Genomic DNA, 20,335 nt, shown 5'->3' with positions numbered 1-20,335 from the left:
GGTAGTTTGCTGCGAACAATGGTCTGTTTGAGGTTGTGTGGTTGTCTGAAGGCAAGAAGTGGGGGTGTGGGGATAGCCCTGGCGAGATGTTCATCTTCATCAATGATATGTTGAAGACTCTGGAGAAGATGTCGTAGCTTCTCCGCTCCGGGGAAGTACTGGACGACGAAGGGTACTCTGTCCACTGTGTCCCATGTTTGCCTTCTGAGGAGATCGGTGCGGTTTTTCGCTGTGGCGCATCGGAACTGCCGATCTATGAGTCTTTTTACTATGTTTACGCCAGTCCAACGCCGGCATACCCACATCATGCACCATGGTACTCAGACACTGAGTCATGGTGTGGACATCTCCTGCACCAAGGTCTCTACTGCAGATGCCACCCTTGAAGCACTGGCGTCAGTGCACTGCAGTGATGGCACCATCTCCTCAAACAGAAGTCGATGGGACTTCTCCAATTGGCGTTGCATTCTGAGGGCTGGGGAGCCTTGTATGTGGAGTTGCCCAGTGCTTGCAGCAGTTACACAGAGTGGGCAAATCAAAGGGAACACGCTGCTGGAGCAGCACAATACTTATGGGCATAGAAATGATCACCAACGCGACATAAGGTTAGATCTGAAAGCCTGCTGGCTCTATCGATAGGAATTAGTTAATTTTTCACGCAAAGATTTTGCCCATTGTGTTGACGCCACAGGTAAGTTTGAGTCTGTCCTCAGCCAAAGACATGTGTACTTTTAACCAGGAGTCACAGGAAAGCAATTAAAAACACCTGAGATGTACTGAGGCCAAATGTAGCATACTTTCCCTCATCTTGGTTAAGATCAGTCAAGACAAATAGAGAATCAGGCTTGGGATATTCCAAATCCGCATGGTTCAGTCATTCACTGCATGAAGTTAATGGGCCATCTGCATTTTCAATCATTAAAATATTGTTTTGAGTTTTAAAAGGTTAATTTATTTGGCAACTGGTTGCTACTGAATTCAAAATTTCAGGTAGCATCAGTAATGGTGACTGAATTACATTTGCCGCTTTATGCTGAAAATTTGACATTCAGCGTGACTGCATCATGACAATGTAATGCAAATCAACAAGCATTATTGACAATCAAATCTATGAAAGAATTTGTAAGTTTAACAGAAGTTGCCAGATCACTCATGGATATGAAAACAAGATTTTAAAACCGAGATGAATTTGCACACAGTCAAAACAAATGTCCGCTGATTTTTCATTTTTGTGCTTTGCGGACCACACTCTATTTGGTTTCTTGAATGTTTATGAGGCAGGTGGTGAGAACAACCAGAGGAAATTAGTTACATTCACTTTGCTTATTACAACTGAAAGAGCAGCCTTGAGTGTTCCTCAACTGATCAAACATCAATACTGCATTATTCTCCTTTAACTATTGTTAATTTATTACTTATCTTGCACATTGGCCTAGTTTAAACCCGACTCACCAAATTTCAATGCAGCAAGAGTAAGGAGTTCAGGAGCTGATCCAGGTCGCACCACATATTCTGGAGTGTAGGGTTCAGTTTGTGTTTCACTGTCCCTAAAATCTGTTTGCACTGCCACTGTCCGTATAGATACGGACTGATCATTCAATCGATCAAAATTAAATGGGGAGTCGCCCCTGAAAAGAATTATAGGAAAATATTTTTTAGAGCAGCAATGAATAAAAGTAAATTACCTCCATGATTTTAATTTTAATGGTGTATGTAGCTAAATCAGGATGAAATCATACTATTGGACAACATGGTGGCACAGTGGTTAGCACTGTTATCTCACAAAACCAGGGACCTGGGTTCAATTCCAGCCTTGGATGACTGTCTGTGCGGAGTTTGCATATTCTCCCCATGTCTGCGTGGGTTTCCTCTGGGTGCTCCTGTTTCCTCCCATAGTCTGACAGATGTGCAGGTTGGGCAGAATGGCTATGCTAAATTGTCCTTTAGATGTATAGTTTAGGGGGATTAGCAGAGTAAATATGTAGGGTTAAGGGGATAGGGCCTGTGTAACATACTCGATCAGACAGTTGGTGCTTGATGGCTGAATGGCCTCCTTTTGCACTGTGGTGATTGTATGATCACAAGCAACAACTGACTCTTGATATTCTAGTAGACTGCGGATGTAAAGGTCAGATAAGTATTTCCCCAATCCATTCAAGAGAAACTTGCATTCATTTAATACCTTACAGAACCTCAAGATCTCCCAAAATGTTTCACAGCCAATTAAGTATTTTTGAAGTTTATCCAAATATAGCTGTCAATTATACACAAACTGCAACAAAATAAATGTCCAGATAATTTTTTTTATTTTACTGATGTTGGCCAGGGATAAAAATAATGAGGTCAGTTGTAATCAACCCAAAGGGAAGATTGGGTCTTGGTTTAATGCCTAAGTATAGCAATGGAGCAGCATTTCATTCTTGTATGCTCAAGTCTCGGGAGTGGGGCTTGCACCCATGAAGTTTGACAAAAGCATAAGCCTTACCACAAAGATTAGGCTGATGGGTCCAGGCAAAACTGCACACAGAATGGGATAACCATGGGTGGAATTTAATGCTCTCACCCATAGCGAGTTTGGTAGCAGGGGTTCATTTAATCAGGATGGTGAGTGGGGACTGCAGCTCCATCACTTTACCACCGCTTCAATATTAAATCCATGTCAGGAAGGATCGTGCTTGGTCTTTCTGTTCTGCCATCAACTGAAGCCCTTAAATGTGCAATTAATTTGAACATAAGAACATAAGAAATAGGAGCAGGAGTAGGCCATCCAGCCCTTCGAGCCTGCCCCGCCATTCAATAAGATCATGGCTGATCTGTCGCTGCTCAGTTCCACTTTCCCGCCCTCTCCCCATAACCCTTAACCCCCTCTCCTATCAAAAACCCATCAACCCGCGTCTTAAAAATATTTAGCGAGGCAGCCTCCACCACTTCAACGGGCAGAGAATTCCAGAGATTCACCACCCTTTGAGTGAAGAAGTTCCTCCTCAACTCCGTTCTAAACCGCCCCCCTTTTATCTTGAGGCTGTGCCCCCTAGTCCTATTGTCTTTTTTGAGCGGGAAGAGTCTTTCCACCTCTATCCTATCCATCCCATTCATCATCTTATACGTCTCAATGAGATCTCCTCTCATTCTTCTAAACTCTAACGAGTACAAGCCCAGTTTATTCAGCCTCTCCTCATAGCTCAACCCCCTCAACTCCGGTATCAGCCTAGTAAACCTCCTCTGCACTCCCTCCAAGGCCAAAATATCTTTGTGCAGGTGCGGCGCCCAAAAATGTACACAGTACTCCAGTTGCGGCCTCACCAATGCCCTATACAGCTGCAGCAAGACCTCCCTACTTTTATATTCAATCCCCCTCGCTATGAAGGCCAGCATCCCATTCGCCTTCCTTACCACCTGCTGCACCTGCAAGCTGGGTTTTTGCGACTCATGCACAAGGACCCCGAGGTCCCTCTGCACCGTCGCCTGCTGCAGTTTTTCGCCTCGTAAGTAATAGTCCTTCCTACCATTTTTCCTACCAAAGTGGACCACCTCACACTTGCCAACATTAAATTCCATTTGCCATTTCCTGGCCCATTCGCCCAGCCTATCTAGATTTGCCTGAAAAGCAAATCTTGTTGGGCTTGCATATGGGTTTCCAGGGGCGGGGAAGTCCCTCGTTTTAAGGCATTCAGTGCCTGAGCAAGGGACATGAAATCAGGAAAGGAAAGCCATCCTTGCTGCCGTTCTCACCTCACATGCTACTTCCCTCTTGTCTTCCTTCATTTGGTCTAGGTCCCTTGTTGATGCTGGGCCTTAGATGGATGCATTCCCAGTAACAGTAAGTTTTCCCCATTGGTATTGCCATGCAATGAACAGCCTCCGGTCTCCGATTTGCTGGCAGCTCTTGACTGGCACGAGCTGCCCCTGGGGTCCTTGGTCCAAGGAAAGATGGCCACTGTCTAGATGAATGTCTGATTTGCACTTACTGCCACTGACATTCCTGAAAACAGGTGACACAGGGCTTTCAGTGGCTCTCCAGCCAACAGGGGAGATACCCATTACTTACGTTAAGTTACATCCTGGCCAGAGTTCTCCGGCCATTCATGTACAGCCATTGTTGGCAGCAAGAATGGAGAATTTGGTGCTTAACCAGATCTCTATTCCCAGCAGTGGGACAGGAGAATCCCAGCTGCGGGCGAGGTTGGAAAATCCAATCCCCTATGTTTTTCTCCTCCCAGAGTCAAGTTGGGCAGCCAATTCATTCTTCTGATGGACCAACTGATTGTTTGCATCTCTCCAAGGGTAAAATATTGACAACATTTTCCTAATTCAGTCCCCTTTGTACTTTTTTTGTGCTGATTTAAAAAGTCATTGTCTGTTAACTGTCAAAGCTTACTGCACTTTTAAAATTTGCTCCAATAGTTGTCAGTTTGTCCTCATTTTGGTTTGAAGGAATTGAGTCTTGTTAGTGTATGAGTCAGCAGCAGCTGGCCACCCCCTGATGACTTGCTTCCAATGAGCAATTCTTCATGTCTGACTCCAGACAGTGGACTTGGCTGTTCAACTTTGGAGCATGTAATAGACAAACCCAGTCCTGTGCATTTGCCAAAACAAGTGCACTTTGCAGACTAAACTTGTTTGACAGAAATCAGTAAATTGCCTTCAGTAAATTATTTATTTTCCCTTTCTAGACCAAGGTGAGTGAACTTGGGAGGAAGTCTGGTACCCATGACCTTTCCAGCTGAATTATCACAGAATCATAGAATCTCTACAGTGCAGAAGAAAGCCATTTGGCCCAGCGAGTCAGCACCAACTCTCCGACAGAGCATCTTACCCAGGCCCACATATCTGTCCCACTAATTCCCCTAACCGATACATCTTGGGACACCACAGGGAAATTTAGCATGGCCAATCCACCTAACCTGCACATCTTTGGATTGTGGGAGGAAACAGGAGCACCCGGAGGAAACCCACATAGATGTGGGGAGAATGTGCAAATTCCACACAGACAGTAACCCAAGGCTGGAACTGAGCCTGGGTCTCTGGTGCTGTGAGACAGCAGTGCTAACCACTCTGCCACCATACCACCCTATCAGTGAATGATAAAGCACAGAATGTGGCCAGCCTCTAGTGCTTCCGCTGGATCTTTTGTGGAGCTACCCATTCTCCTTCACTTTTCCCATTAATCTGTAGTTTCTTTCCTATTTTGTGTGTTAGTACTTATCCAATTTCTTTTTTAACATTACACTGACACTGCTTTCACTACTCTTGGACAGTAGATTCCAGATCACAACAACTCATGATATAAAAATATTTCCTCATGTCCAATGTGCTCGTTAGAATGTCATTGGTATGCACTGCCAATTTTTTTCATTGCACACAGTCAATGCATCCTTTTCAATTACATTGCTAAAGCAATTGCACTGTTAAAGACAGGTATGATTATTGGCTCAACCTCCGAACAGTGGAGCACCATAAGGAATTTGTAACTCTACTGAGCTATATGGGGAATAAACTTCCTAAAGGTAAACGACAAGTTATTGTATTTTTTCTCCATCATGTACTATTAACGAAATTAACATACATTATTTTATACACTCACACATGTGGAACTAGGCCACGCCGTACTTTTACAAGCTGATGCATACACAGGCAACTTCGCAGGAACATTGCTCACATTGGCCGGGATTTTACGACCCGGCTTGGGCGAGGCTCGCAAAATCCCATTGGAGGCCAACGGAAGATTCCGTTCTGCAAGCCTCGCCCACTCCGATTCCAAGGAGTTCTGCAAAGTACTTGGGGTGGGGGGTGGTGGTGCTGTTCCTCAGCAGGGTGTCCGATGACCAATTTGCAGCACAGACCTGAAGTCTTGTGGTTGCTTCCGAGTCCCAGTGCATTCAGCACTCTTCCAGCTGAAAGATGTCCACAAAGCCCTTGCAAATTGCACTGCTGCGGCCTCTCAACTTGCGGGGATGTACAGACGGCCATCGATGGCACCCATGTCACCCTCAAGGCCCCGCTGCAGAGTCCACGAAGATTCATCAACAGAAAGGAGTTCCACTCCCTGAATGTCCAACTAGTGTGTGACCTCAATATGTATGTCTGCGTGAGTCACTCAGGCAGCGTGCACAACAGCTTCATTCTCAGGAGCTCTGACACCCCAGAGGCATATGAGCAGCAGCCCAGGCCACTGAGGTGGCTTGTGAGTGATATGGGTTACCCACATCGGACATAGCTGATGATACCTATGTGGAGGCCTGTGACTGAGACAGAGACCTGCTATAATGAGGCCCATGTAGCCACCTGTGCGATAAAGAAGCTAAAGAAGCTATGTAGAAGCTATTGAAAGGGTACAGAGGAGATTTACAAGGATGTTGCCTGGACTGGGAGGCATGCCTTATGAAGTTAGGTTGAGGGAGCTGGGACTCTTTTCCCTGGAGAGACGAAGGTTGAGAGGCGACCTGATAGAAGTTTATAAAATGTTGAGTGGAATAGATAGGGTGGATTCTCAGAGGCTATTTCCCTGGGTTGAAATGGTTGCTACGAGAGGACACAGATTGAAGGTGCGGGGAGGCAAGTACAGAAGTGATGTTAGGGGTAAGTTTTTCACTCAGAGGGTGGTGAGTGAATGGAACCGGCTGCTGTCAGTGGTGGTGGAGGTGAACTCGCTGGGGTCTTTTAAAAGACTTCTGGATGAGTATATGGAATTTAATGGGATTGGGGGTTATAGATAGGTCTATAGATTGGTAGGTGTTGATGTGATCGGCGCAACTCGTGAGCCGAAGGGCCTGTTTGTGCTGTAGTGTTCTATGTTCTATAAATGGAGAGGTACGTTGGGCTCCTCAAAATATAATTCTGGTGCCTGGACTGCACTGGCAGGGCCCTACAATACGGTCCCCTGATCTCTTCCCACATTATGGTGACGTGCTATGCCTTGCACAACCTGGCACAGCACAGAGATGACCTATTGGAGGAGGACATGGAGGCTTAACAGCCAGGTGTCGCTGGGGAGGAGGCCACCCAGCAGGATGAGGAAGAGGAGGAGGAACACGCCAAGCAAAGCTACCCAGGCGCTGGAAGGCTGGCAGTTCAAATGAGATATGTGAGAGTGGCTGGGAGGACCTGATCACCAGACTGTTTAGTGTCTAAAGGCTTGTGTTCTGTGGGTTCCATCCCTCCCTCCCTCCCCAATAAAGTCCTTCCATCTCCTGCAACATTGTCACACCAGAGAGGTGGGCCTGGGTACACTATGTTAGCGAGTCTTTGGCAAACAGGAGGATGATGATGACAACTCACTAAGCACCATTATGATGATGCCCTGGTGCAAACTAGCCCAACTCCCATCTGAGCTTCGCATGCATACTGACATCTGAGCCCATCTGTGTAGTGGGTAAGGATCGGAAACCCCCATTCAGGGCCCTGGGATGGGTATCGCTCGTATGTTCTGGGAAACTGATGGCTTCCTTTTCTTAGTGACACAACATTAAGTGGCATCCCCAAGTGACATTAACATGAAGCATCCCTCCAGCGATCATCAATGAAAAAGGACAAATCTGAGACAAATTAGTCACAAGTGAGTGGTGAAAAAACATTTAATGATGACAACAGAGGTGTTTAAATAATAAATTCTAAAATAAAAACTTGTGAATGGAAAAAGCAAAGATAAATATCTATCCTTAAAAGGAGAAAGGATAGATAAAGATCTATCTAATCAGTGCAGCCCTTCACCCGTACCATCTCAGTGCTACTACGCCTTCCTAACCTTATGTGGTATACCACTACTTGGCCTCCTCTTGGGAAATAAGGAAGGGCAGGTGACAGAACTGTTAGTGAAGGATCACTTTGGGACCAGTGACCATAATTCCATTTGTTTTAAGACAGCTATGGAGAATGTTTGGTCTGGCCCAAAAGTTAAAATTCTAAATTGGGGCAAGGCCAATTTTGATGGTATCAGGCAGGAATTTTCACCAGTTAACTGGGGGAGTCTGTGGATAGACAGAGATGTCTGGTCAGTGGGAGGCTTTCAAAAGTGTGTTAACCAAGGCTCAGAATAAGCACATTCCTCTTAGAGTAAGGGAAAGGCTGGTACAAGCAGGGAACCCAGGATATTGAGGCCCTGGTCAAGAAGAAGGAGGCATATGACATGCATTGTCAGCTGGGATCAAGTGGATCCCTTGAAGAGTATAGAGGGTGTAGGGATAGAGTTGAGAGAGAAATTAGGAGGGCAAAAAAAAAGAGACATGAGATTGTTTTGGCAGATAAGAAAGGAGAATCCAAAGAGCTTCTACAAATACATAAAGGGCAAAAGAATAACTAGGGAAAGAGTAGGACCTCTTAAGGATCAATAAGGTCATCTATGTGTGGATCCACAAGAAATGGGTGAGATCCTAAATGAATATTTCTCATCAGTATTCACTGTTGAGAAAAGCATGGATGTTGGGGAGCTTGGAGAAATAAATAATGATGTCTTGAGGAATGTACATATGGTGGTGGTGCTGGAAGTCTTAAAGCATTTCAAGGTAGATTAAGACAGAATGTCCTGGGATACAATTCATCAGGTCCTGGGGATTTAAGCACATCAAGGTAGATAAATCCCCAGGACCTGATGAATTGTATCCCAGGACATTCTGGGGGGCTAGGGAAGGAAATTGCAGGTCCCTTATCAGAGATATTTGAATCATTGATAGTCACAGATGAGGTGCTTTAAGATTAGAGGGTGGCAAATGTTATGCCTTTGTTTAAAAAAGGCTGCAGGGAAAAACCTGGGAACTACAGACTAGTGAGCCTCACATTTGTAATGGGTAAGTTGTTAGAAGGTATTTTAAAAAACAGGATCTATAGGCACTTCGAAATGCAAAGACTGATTAAGGACAGTCAGCATGACTTTGAGTGGAAAATCATGTCTCGCAAATTTGTTTGAGTTTTTGAAGAGATAACCAAGAAGGTAAATGAGGGCAGTGCAGGTGATGTTGTCTACAAGGATTTTAGCAAGGCCTTTGACAAGGCACAACATGATAGACAGTTGCACAAGGTTAAATCTCACAGGATCCAGGGTGAGGTAGCCAAATGGATACAAAGTTGGCTTGATGACAGAAGACAGACAGTGATTGTAGAGGGTTGCTTTTCAAACTGGAAGCCTATGACTGGCAGTGTGCCTCAGGGATTGGTGCTGGGTCCACTGTTATTTGTCATTTATATTAATGATTTGAATGAAAATATAGGGGCATGGTTAGTAAGTTTGCAGATGACACCAAAATTGGAGAACACTTTCCTTAAGATCAGAGGCTAAATGTCCTTCCCTGACAGGAAGGGAACCTGGTGATTGTCGAGCGGTGTCCATTCATCCATTGTCGTAGAGTATGCATGGACTTGCCAATGTACCATGCCTCAGAACATCCTTTCCTGAAGGAGACAATTGTCTATCAGGTAGATAGTGTTGGCCGCATTGCAAGAGCATGTACCACGTAACTGGTGGATGGTATTCTCACGTAAGATGATGGCAACTTTGTCAATGATCTGGCACGTCTTGGAGGTTGCTGTGGCATGGTGTCATGGTCACTATTCTCCTGAAGGCTGGGTAGTTTGCTGCATACAATGGTCTGTTTGAGATTACATGGTTATTTGAAGACAGGTAGTGGGGGTGTGGGGATGGCCTTGGTGAGATGTTCGTCTTCATCGATGACATGTTGAAGGCTTCAGAGAAGATGTCATCATCTAACCTGGATCAGTCCCGTGTTGCACCTTCTCAAAAGCCTTCCGGAAGTCCAAATAATCACATCGACAGGATCTCCGTTATTTACCTTGCTGGATTCATCCTCAAAAGAACACCAGCAGGTCTGTCAAACAAGATGTCACTAAACTGTGCTGACACTGGTGCTTTTCCAGACCCTCAATCACCTCCTCCTTAATGATTCACTCCAGCAGCTTCCCCAAAACAGAGGTCAAACTGACTGGTCCATAGTTTCCTACTTTTTGGCTCTTTCCTTTAAGGGCCTTATTAGCATATTTGCAGTCGACCGGTACTTTTCTGGAATCCAGGGAATTTTGGAATATCATAACTAATGCATCCACCATCTCTGCTGTCATCTCCTTTAACACCATAGGGTGTAGTCCATCAAGTCCCAGGGACTTATTTACTTTTAAACCCTTCAGTTTACTGAGCACCTTTACCTTGATTACAGTCATTTCACCAAGTTCCGCTGTATTAACTGCAGTTTTTGGGACAGAGTTATTACCTTCTACTGTGAAGACAGAAATTATTGATTTAGTGCCTCTGCCATCTCCGAGTTTCCCATTATTACTCCACTATTTCCATTCTCTGGAGGGCCAACATCTACTTTCATTATTCTTTTCCTCTTTATATACTTACAGAAAAAAAGGCTACCCTTGCCAAGTTGGTTAATCCAGTTAATATGCATGTTAAAGTCACCCATAATTATCACTGTGCCCTTTTCACAAGCCTTTCTCATTTCCTGATTTATACTATGCCCTATTTCTAAAACACTGTTCGGTGCCTATAGAATACTCCTAGCAATGTGTTTCTTTCCTTGCTTCCTATTTCTACATAGACTGATTCAACATTTTGATCTCCATTTGACCGCTGAATTATGTTACATCTAAAACAGCAACAAAACTCCTACAACCACTAAAACTTTTTATTTCTATCAAGTTTTATATGACACTTTATTGGGGAATTCTAAAATAAACTATGCATATTTCAGCTAGCATTATAAGATTTAATTGTTTTGTTCATGTCCACAGAAATGGTTCCCAGATTTGAAATAAATGCAATCATTTCTTTTAAATTATATAATTCCTATATTCATTTGGGTGGATACTGAATGAGGATAGCAAATCATGAATATTACCATCCTATTTAAAAAGGGAGGGGGATAAGTCTAACACTTAGGGGTCAGTCAGCTTAACAGTGATGGAGAACATTTTAGAAATGTAATCCAGGACACACAAGAGGGAAATAATGAGGTTTACCTCAAAAAAGATAATCTCACAAAGATTGGGATTGACAACATGCAAAATATAACTTCAATGTGGCATGAAACCTGATTTACAAAGTGCACAAAAAATCTGCTGAATTTGCTAGGAATTTATAAACATAAACAAACTTTATAAATTAAAATATTTATAGGAATGTTGGATGGAATTTTCTCATTTTGAAACTAAGTGCTATGGCAGGGATGGGAATACGGAGTATTTACATACATAAGAACATAAAGTAGGCCATCTCGCTCCTCGAGCCTGTCCTGCCATTCAATAAGATCATGGCTGATCTGAAAGTGGTTCAGTTCCACTTACCCGCCTGCTCCCCATAACCCTTAATTCCGTTATTGATCAGAAATCTACCTGTGACTTAAACATATTCAACGAGGTAGCCTCCACTGCTTCAATGGGCAGAGAATTCCAAAGATTCACTACCCTCTGAGAGAAGAAGTTCCTCCTCAACTCTGTTCTAAACTGACTCCCCCTTATTTTGAGGCTGTGCCCTTGAGTTCTTGTTTCCTTTCTAAGTGGAAAATATCTCTCTGCCTCTACCCTATCTAGCCCCTTCATTATCTTGTATGTCTCTGTAAGATCACCCTGTAGCCTTTTAATCTCCAATGAGTACAGGCCCAATCTACTCAATCTCTCCTCATAAACTAACCCCCTCATCTCCGGTATCAACGTGGTGAATCTCCTTTGTACTCCCAAGGCCAATATATCCTTTCGCAAATAAGGGGACCAAAATTGCACACAGTACTCCAGTTGCGGCCTCACCAGTAACTTGTACAATTGCAGCAAGACCTCCCTGCTTTTATATTCCATCCCTCTCGTGATAAAGGCCAACATTCCATTTACCTTCTTGATCACCTGCAAACCGCGTTTTTGTGATTCATGCACAAGGACCCTCAGGTCCCTCTGCACAGCAGCATGTTGTAATTTATCACCATTTAAATAATAGTCCATTTTACTATTATTCCTTCCAAAGTGGATAACCTCACACTTGCCAACGTTATACTCCATCTGCCAGATTCTCACCCACTCACTCAGCCTATCCAAATCTCTCTGCAGACTTTCCGCGTCCTCCACACAATTTGCTTTCCCACTCATCTTCGTGTCATCAGCAAACTCTGTTACCCTACACTCGGTCCCCTCCTCCAGAATGTCCATGTACATGGTGAACAATCAAGGCCCCAGCACCAATTCCTGTGGCATGCCACTAGTCACCAAGTGCCAACCAGAAAAGCACTCATTTATTCTAACTCTCTGCTTCCTGTTAGATAGCCAATCCTCAATCCATGCTAACACTTTACCCCCAACTCTGTGTACCTTAATCTTCTGCAGCAACCTTTTGTGAGGCACCTTATCAAATGCCTTCTGGAAATCTAAAAACACCACATCCACCAGTTCCCCTGTCAACTGCACTCGTTACATCTTCATAAAAATCCAGTAAATTCGTCAAACATGACTTTCCCTTCATGAATCCTCCTGCTGTGGAGGCTGGTGGGAAAGTATGCCAAATTTTCTGGAACTGACTCCATTAATTATTTATTTGGGTGTTTCAGTGGTGGGGCAGGCCTGAATGGCACATAGTCTGCCATTGTTCTGGATGCCATATTGAAAAGGCATCCAACATCATTGACCCACTATTAAAAATAGATGGACTACCTGAAAGTGAAGGTAGATCTCTGGGAGCACTCCAAGGCTGAAAGATGTATTACCTAAGAACAAAGATGGATCTTTGCTATGGTCTTCCAGGGTTGCAGGCTGCCTCCATCCCAAACTCCGTAGGCAGCCCCAGGCACTGTTCAGATGAATTCCGACATCTACATGCCACATTCTTCCAAAAGTGCTTCACGCCTGTGTGTTTTCCCACTGGCGTGGCAGATAAGCTGGTGTGTTCAAGCCAGCCTCTGGCAGGTTTTCCAACCCACCATGGCAGGCACCAGCATTAGATTCCACTGTTCACGTTGGCGCGAAAAAGATTTCTAGACCTTCCATCATGCCAGTGGGGTTTTGGAGAATTCAGCCTGTTGTTCCTAATTGCTTGGTAAACGTTTTAATTTCAAGTTCATAAAATCCTACAGTGTAGGAGGAGGTCATTCAACCCATTGAGACTGCGTCAACACAATCCCACCCAGGCCCTATCCCCATAACCCCATGCATTTACACTAGCCAGTCCCCTTGACACCAAGGGACAATTTAGCATCATCAATCGACCTAACCCACACATTTTTTAAAGAGTTAAACAGAACAACGAAACCCTACAAATATTTAGCACAAAGGTTTCCAAGTTTAAAGTGCTTTAGGGGAGTAGAGAATGTTTTTAAAAAAATACAAAGCAGCAATAATTGCAGCAACATGCATTTGATATAGTATCCATATTGTTCCAATGAATTTAACAGAGTAGAGGTCACAGGACAGTTATCAGCCCAAACAGTACATCATCTTCTGTTTATATGAGTCGATATTACTGTTATTCACAAAGCAGTATCAGAATACAAAATATTAAATGTTCATAAAATAAAAAGATAAGATTTTGAGAATTATCTTTAATACATTTTATCTAAAACCATCTTAAATTAATATTTGGCCAACAATACAAAGCAGTGTGTATTTGCAGTTATCATTCATGTGCGGCATTTGGCACAAGTGCAAATCCCATTATGGCCACAAATTCTTGTGAGGGGGCCATAATGGGATTTACGCCAGGGAAATTTCAGAATGAGATCTTCCCTACCCCTTGCCAGTGACATCATCAGATTCACAGCCAGCAAGGGCTTGAACCAGATTTGAATAGTTTTAATTTACTAAACTGCCTTAATACCGTATCTTCTGGGAAGATCATATGTTCCCATCCACCAATATGACGTCATGCCTGAGGGAATCACTACCGGACTCCAAAACAAGAGGCCAGACATGATGACCATGCTGAGAACTCAGTTCAGTGTAGCCCTCAAGTAGTCAGGGGCATGGCAGGCAGAGCCATGGCACCCTGGCATTGCCAAGTTGACACTGCCAGGGGATGAGACCTACAGGGGCAAGGGCCTGTAGGCAACCCCATAGTTGGAGTCTGCTTCACAGAAGGAGGGGCAATGGGGGGCCTCAGGCCAACAATTAGAGGAGGGGGTCTTTAACATTGATTTCAGAGTGAGACACGCTTTAAAAATTGCGCACTAATCTTTGTGGAGCTGGGCTTGTCAATGTCTTTAGGCCCCACAGCCTGCTTTAAAATGTAGGAGGCTTTAGAGGGAAAACATGCTTATTTCTCTAGTGAGGAACATGCCAGATTTCAGTCTGAACGTGACACTTTGCCATTTTCTTGGGAAAATTCTGTGCTGGAGCTTAAACTTTGGAATTCTCTCCCTCAGCCCCAGGTCTCTCTACTTCTCACTCCTCCTTTGAGATGCTCTTAAAACTTTGACTCTTTAACAAAGCATTTTTGTCATATTGGTCTCATTTTGTGACTTAAGTGTCAAATTTTATGTAAAATCCAATCTCTCCTGTTCAGGAGCTCATGAAGTTTTACTATATTAAAGATGCTATATAAATGTTGTTGCAGTTGTAGCAGAATTTCACTACCATGTAGAAAGTGTAAACAGACTATAAGCTAGAACTTATTCTGAAGCTACTGATTTTAGATCAGTAACTACATTACAAACGTAGAGTAAGTAGTCTCACAACACCAGGGTTAAAGACCAACAGGTTTATTTGGTAGCACGAGCTTTCAGAGCGCCGCTCCTTCATCAGGTGAGTGCCACAACTGATGAAGGAGCAGCACTCCGAAAGCTCTTGCTACCAAATAAATCTGTTTGTCTTTAACCTGGCCTTGAGAGACTACTTACTGCACCTACTCCAGTCCAACGCCAGCAGCTCCACATCATTACAATTGCAGTACTGAAGCAGAAAAATCAGTTCTCATCTGCTTACAAAACATCAGTTTAACTGTACAAAACCAGATAATCAAATTTGTTGCTCTCCCTTTATCTTTGCAAATGAACGTGTACTCTGTAAGATTATATCTCAGCATCAATACATCCAGTATTACATCACCAGAAAGCAGCAATAAGTTACTGTTTCTAGATTTGAAATCAATCATTCAAATATTTAATGAAAACAGAAAATGCTGGAAATACTCAGCAGGGCTGGAGAGAGAGAGACAATATTAACATTTTTAACATTGATGACTTATCTCAAGTTCAAATTAATTCTTACTAAATTACTTGCTTAGTCTATTTTCACATGCAAGCCCAACTGATCCAGTTATTAGTCTTCCTACCAACCTTCTCTAAAGAAAAGGTTATATAACAAGCTAAAGTTATCACCAACTTTCATAAAAAGTTAATATGAACTTACTTGGATACATCCAGAATTGCATTCACAGGTACTTGTTGTATAAAGGGGACAACAGGTCTGTAAAGTGAGCAGAAAATATAACCATTAAAAATTGCAATGCCAGACTGCTGGCACAAACCAAAAATGAATATTAAAAAAAGCAAAATACTTCAAATAGATTTCAGTCTCCTCCTATCCAAGTTCTTTACTCATTGGAGCAAAATAACCATCTTATTGATCTCTGTAAATATAATCCACAAATGGCCAAGAGTTGCACTAACATACATTTGGACTGATCTAGTCAGTTTCTATATTTCTCCTACTATGTCCCTTGAAAACAAAATATTCCATTGTTTGGCTTTGTTCTGCCAATTGAGAACTAGCTAAGTGTATTACCAATGAACAAGTTACAATCAACAATGAACTAAAAAGTTTTCTTAGTTCCAATACCTGTAAAAGGATTTTGTTTCAAGAGTTCTTATTTGTGAAATAGCAGATAACACTGCAAGAAATATTTGCATGCAAAACCAGGTAATCAAACTTGTTGCTCTGCTTTTGTTTTTGCAAATGAATTTATACTCCAAGGTTATATCTCAGTATCAATATTTCCCAGTTAGGTTTGCTTTGGCCATGCTAAATTCTCCCCTAATGTACCCGAACAGACACAGCAGTGTGGTGATTAGGGCATTTTCATAATAACTTCATTGCATGAAAATATATCATAGATATATTCATCCTCGTGCGCAAAAGATGCATGTTTGCAATTCCTTTTGGAGATATTAAACCTCTGGTAGCATTCTCACTTGAAATCAGAAAGTTACAGATCAGCAGGCATATCTCCAAGAATTGAGGAGATAGTGAGAGAGTCATGTAATATTAGAGATGTCAGAAGAGAAAATGGATTTGGCTGAGAAATGTGCTTAGTCATTATGATTAACTTGTGCCTGTCCATAAATGTTGCAAACGTTGTGCTTTCTGCTAAGATTAATTAAATTGACAAGCACAGTGCTGAGTGGTTGCATGCCTCAGGAGGGGTCTCAAGTTTAAGACCAGCACAAATTAAATCAAGTTTTAAAGCCAGACCACACTTTCTGAAGGCAAGGTGATTTTTGGATGAAGTAGTTAGTGAAACTGCTTATGCAAAAGTTACTGAGCAAGAAACAGGTAGGATAGAAATATTGCATCAGATCAGGTAGTGTGTTCCTATGTAGCACAGAAAACCTTGATACAAGCAGCTGCTAGGTGTCAATGGGTGGTCTCTCCACAGAGCAGCACACTCCCCAATGTTGGAAAAATGCCTGTAAAGGAGAGGAATTGCCCTTAATTGGCCAGTTCAAGCTCAAAGGGAGTGGCTTGTCTGTCATATTGCCTGCTGCCACAATTTTACCATAGTATTATTGCCTTCCAACCGGTCTTAAAAAAGCTGGTAAAATTCAGCCTACAATCTCTGGGTTGCAAGTCCAGTATCCTAACCACTATATTATGCATCTCGTCAGCTTCTTTTTTAAACATATGCATGTCCACTGTCAGATATTTCAGTGGTTCTTAGTGATCAAGTAGCATTTAACAGATTATCAGTTACATGGTTACTAGAGACTGATTAAAACTATATGCTTTGCATATGCTTTGCTAAATTCATCCTCCATCCCATGATGTGTGTAGCTGTGCTATCCAAAACCCAGATTCTGGACCCTTGACACTTCAGTCCAATCCTAGCCACTCTATCTCACCAAAACAGTGGTTAGCACTGCTGCCTCACAGCGCCAGGGACTCAGGTTTGATTCTGGCTTGGGTCACTCTCCATGCAGAGTCTGCATGTTCTCTCCATGTCCATGTGGGTTTGCTCTGGGTGCTCCAGTTTCCTCCCACATTCCAAAAGATGTGCTGGTTGGGTGTGCATTGGCCATGTTAAATTCACCTTCAGTGCACCTGAACAGGCAGTACAGTGTGGCAACTAGGGCATTTTCACAGTAACTTCATTGCAGTGTTAATGTAAGCCTACTTGTGACACTAATAAATAAACTTTAAGCAATATTGCAACAGCTGTATCAAGCCTGCAGTTTATGAGCCAGTTTAAGTAAAAGAGGCAGACCATATAGGGCAGGCAAGAAGTGCAGGTCAGTCCAGGTTCAATCCCTGCAGCTGTTTTGTCTTCAGGTTCTCTCTCACCTACATACTTTGTAGCAGTGTTTTGATCCCAGTTGGTACTACTGAACAGAAAAGTCCCAGAATGGAACGTTGGCTAAAAAGTCCACAGCATTTCACTTTTTTTTTTAAAGTGAACGTGAGGAGCAGTCACAAAATTAATCCAATTAGCCATTAACAACAAAAAAATTAAACATGAAGTTTGAATTTACTACTTCATGGATTTGCATATAGAAAGCATTCTTTCTGGTAGTATCGCAGTTTGGTATGGCTTCTGCACTGCACAAGACTGCAAGGAACTACAAAAGGTTGTGAAATGTAGCCCAATCCATCATGCAAACTAGCCCCCCATTCAATGATTTTGTCTACACTTCCCATTGCCTCGGCAAAGCAACCAGCGCAATTAAGAACCCAAATATCCTGGACATTCTCTCCTCCACCTTCTTCCTTCGGGAAAAAGATACAAAGTCTGAGGTCACGTACTGTGAGCAATAGGTAAAGGTGCTGTTAACACATATATTTGTACAGCATGGAGAAATAGCTTAGAGTTAAGTAGACTGGATATAGTCAGGCACATTGATAACCCACATTATGGAAACAACTGTGAGTTTAGTCACAAACATAGGACATAAGGTTCGATGCTGCTAACACAGCAATAATTAGGGATAATAAAAAGACTGCCTGTAATGTAGAGATAACATCAGAGATGTGATGTGCAGTGAAGCATACACCACATCCTGCAGGAATGTAAGAGGCCCACGTTATAAAAAGCAAATGGTCTGCAAGATGTGTTGTTTCTACAACTAAGCATAAAAGGGGGAAAAGGTCACTGAGATAGTTGGGACAGCAGTGATTAAGTTGGCAAAGGATTGATTACCGCCAATCTGAACTGGACATGTAACAGTGTTGGATAAGATGGATGAGTTTGTTAATGCACTCTTGTGATAACAGGAGACCTGGTTAGATGGAGAGTAGAGGGGATGGGAACTTGGGGCACCTCGAGCCAATAGGGGAATGACAACACATAGATGGGACAGGGACCACCAATTAGGGGAGAACATCACGTTGCAAAGCCATTACAATGCTTGTAAAAAAAGTATAAAATGTGCTGCAAATTTATGTGAGGTGTGCCTATTTTGCTAGACACCCGGTCTTGCAAGAACGTCAAATAAAATCTTGCTCCTTCAGAACTTGACTAAATTGTTTAACTGTGAGCTGTGTTTCTCACAGTACTAATCGACTCAAGAACAGCTTCTTTCCTGCTGCTGTCAGATTTTTGAATGGACTTACCTTGCATTGAGTTGATCTTTCTCGACACCCTAGCTATGACTGTAACATTACATTCTACACACTCTTGTTCCCTTCTCTATGAAGGATAGGTTTTGTCTGTGTAGCACGCAACAAACAATACTTTTCACTGTATGTTAATATATGTGACAATAATAAATCAAAAAAACTGGGATATACTTGGTGTTAAGGGTTTTGATACAGTAGATTTCTTGAAATGTGTACAGGGAAACTTTTTAAATCAATATATGGAGGGTCCAATAAGGGAGGAAGCTGTGCTGGACCTGATTCTGAGGAATGAAGCCAGAGATTGAGGTGGTGGGGGAGCATTTTAGTGACAGTGATCACAACATCTTACAATTCAAGCTTGTTATGGACAAGGAAATAGACAAGTTGCAAAAAATGTTTTGGATTGGTGAGAGTGGATTTTAGTAAAATAAGACAGGATCTTATTGAGTTATAAAGAAAGGCTGGATAGACTGGGACCTTTTTCTCTGGAGCATAGAAGATTGAGGGGTGATCTTATAGAGGTCTATAAAATGAGGGACACAGATCAGCTAGATAGTCAATTTCTTTTCCAAAGGTAGGGAAGTCTAAAACTAGAACATAGGTTTAGGGTGAGAGGGGAGAGACAAAAGGGTCCAGAGGGGCAATTTTTTCACACACAGGGTGGCGAGTGTCTGGAATAAGCTGCCAGAGATAATAGGAGAGGTGGGTATAATTTTGTCTTTAAAAGCATTTGGACAGTTACATGAGTAAGATGGCTATTGAGAGAGATGGGCCAAATGTGGGCAACTGGAACCAGTTTAGTCGTTTAAAAAGAAAGGGCTGCATGTACAAATTGGGCCGAAAAGGCTGTTTCCATGCTGTAAATCTCTATGACACTCTGGTCAAGATAGACTGGGAACAGCAATAAATGGGAAAATCTACAGAAGGGCAGTAGGTGGGACATTCAAAAAGAAAATGGGGAGGGTGCATGCCCGGCATGTTCTCTCTAGGGTAACGGGGAGGGTAATACAAGTCCAGTGAACCATGGATGACCAGAGATATTCAGGATACAATGAGAAGGAAAGAAAGGCTTTAAAAGTACAAGGGGAGCAAATAAGTAGGGGTTTTAGTGAGATTTAGAAAGTGCAAGCTGAAGCTTAAGAAAGCAATCAGGAATGCAAAGAAGGGATATGAGACAGCTCTAGCTGATAAGAATGCAGGATGCTGCTAGGATGGAACATTTAAATTATGAAGAGGAGTTGCATAGGCCTGGATTGTTTTCACTGGAGCAGAGAAAACAGGTGACCTGACTGAAGTGTACAAGATTATGAGGGACATGGACAGAGTGGATAAGGAGCAGCTGTTCAGCTTAGTTGAAGGATCTGTCACAAAGGGACACAGATTCAAGGTGAGGGGCAGGAGGTCTAACAGGGATGTAAAGAAAAATTTTTTTACCGAGGGTGGTGACAATCTGGAATGCACTGCCTGGGAGGGTGGTAAAGATGGGTTGCCTCACATCCTTTAAAAAGAATCTGGGTGAGCACTTGGCACATCATATCATTCACGTCAATGGGCCAAGTGCTGGCAGATGGGATTAGGTGGA

General features: G+C 42.8%; 1 protein-coding gene across 1 annotated transcript in view; it reads right to left on the bottom strand.

Moving 5' to 3' along the window:
- Positions 1-20,335, bottom strand: part of cfap91 (cilia and flagella associated protein 91) — a 69,342-nt gene that overhangs the window by 32,594 nt on the left and 16,413 nt on the right. Inside the window, exons 5-6 of the mRNA XM_080203443.1 lie at positions 15,334-15,390; positions 1,453-1,628 (exon numbers count right to left, since the gene is read on the bottom strand). Coding sequence (XP_080059569.1) covers positions 1,453-1,628; positions 15,334-15,390 — 233 coding nt within the window. The remainder of the gene's footprint in view (positions 1-1,452; positions 1,629-15,333; positions 15,391-20,335) is intronic.

This window comes from Carcharhinus amblyrhynchos, chromosome 15 (genome assembly GCF_965287045.1).
Source record: "Carcharhinus amblyrhynchos chromosome 15, sCarAmb.v2.hapA, whole genome shotgun sequence".
Taxonomy (NCBI): Eukaryota; Metazoa; Chordata; class Chondrichthyes; order Carcharhiniformes; family Carcharhinidae; genus Carcharhinus; species Carcharhinus amblyrhynchos.
This window is presented reverse-complemented; position numbering and strand designations above follow the sequence as displayed.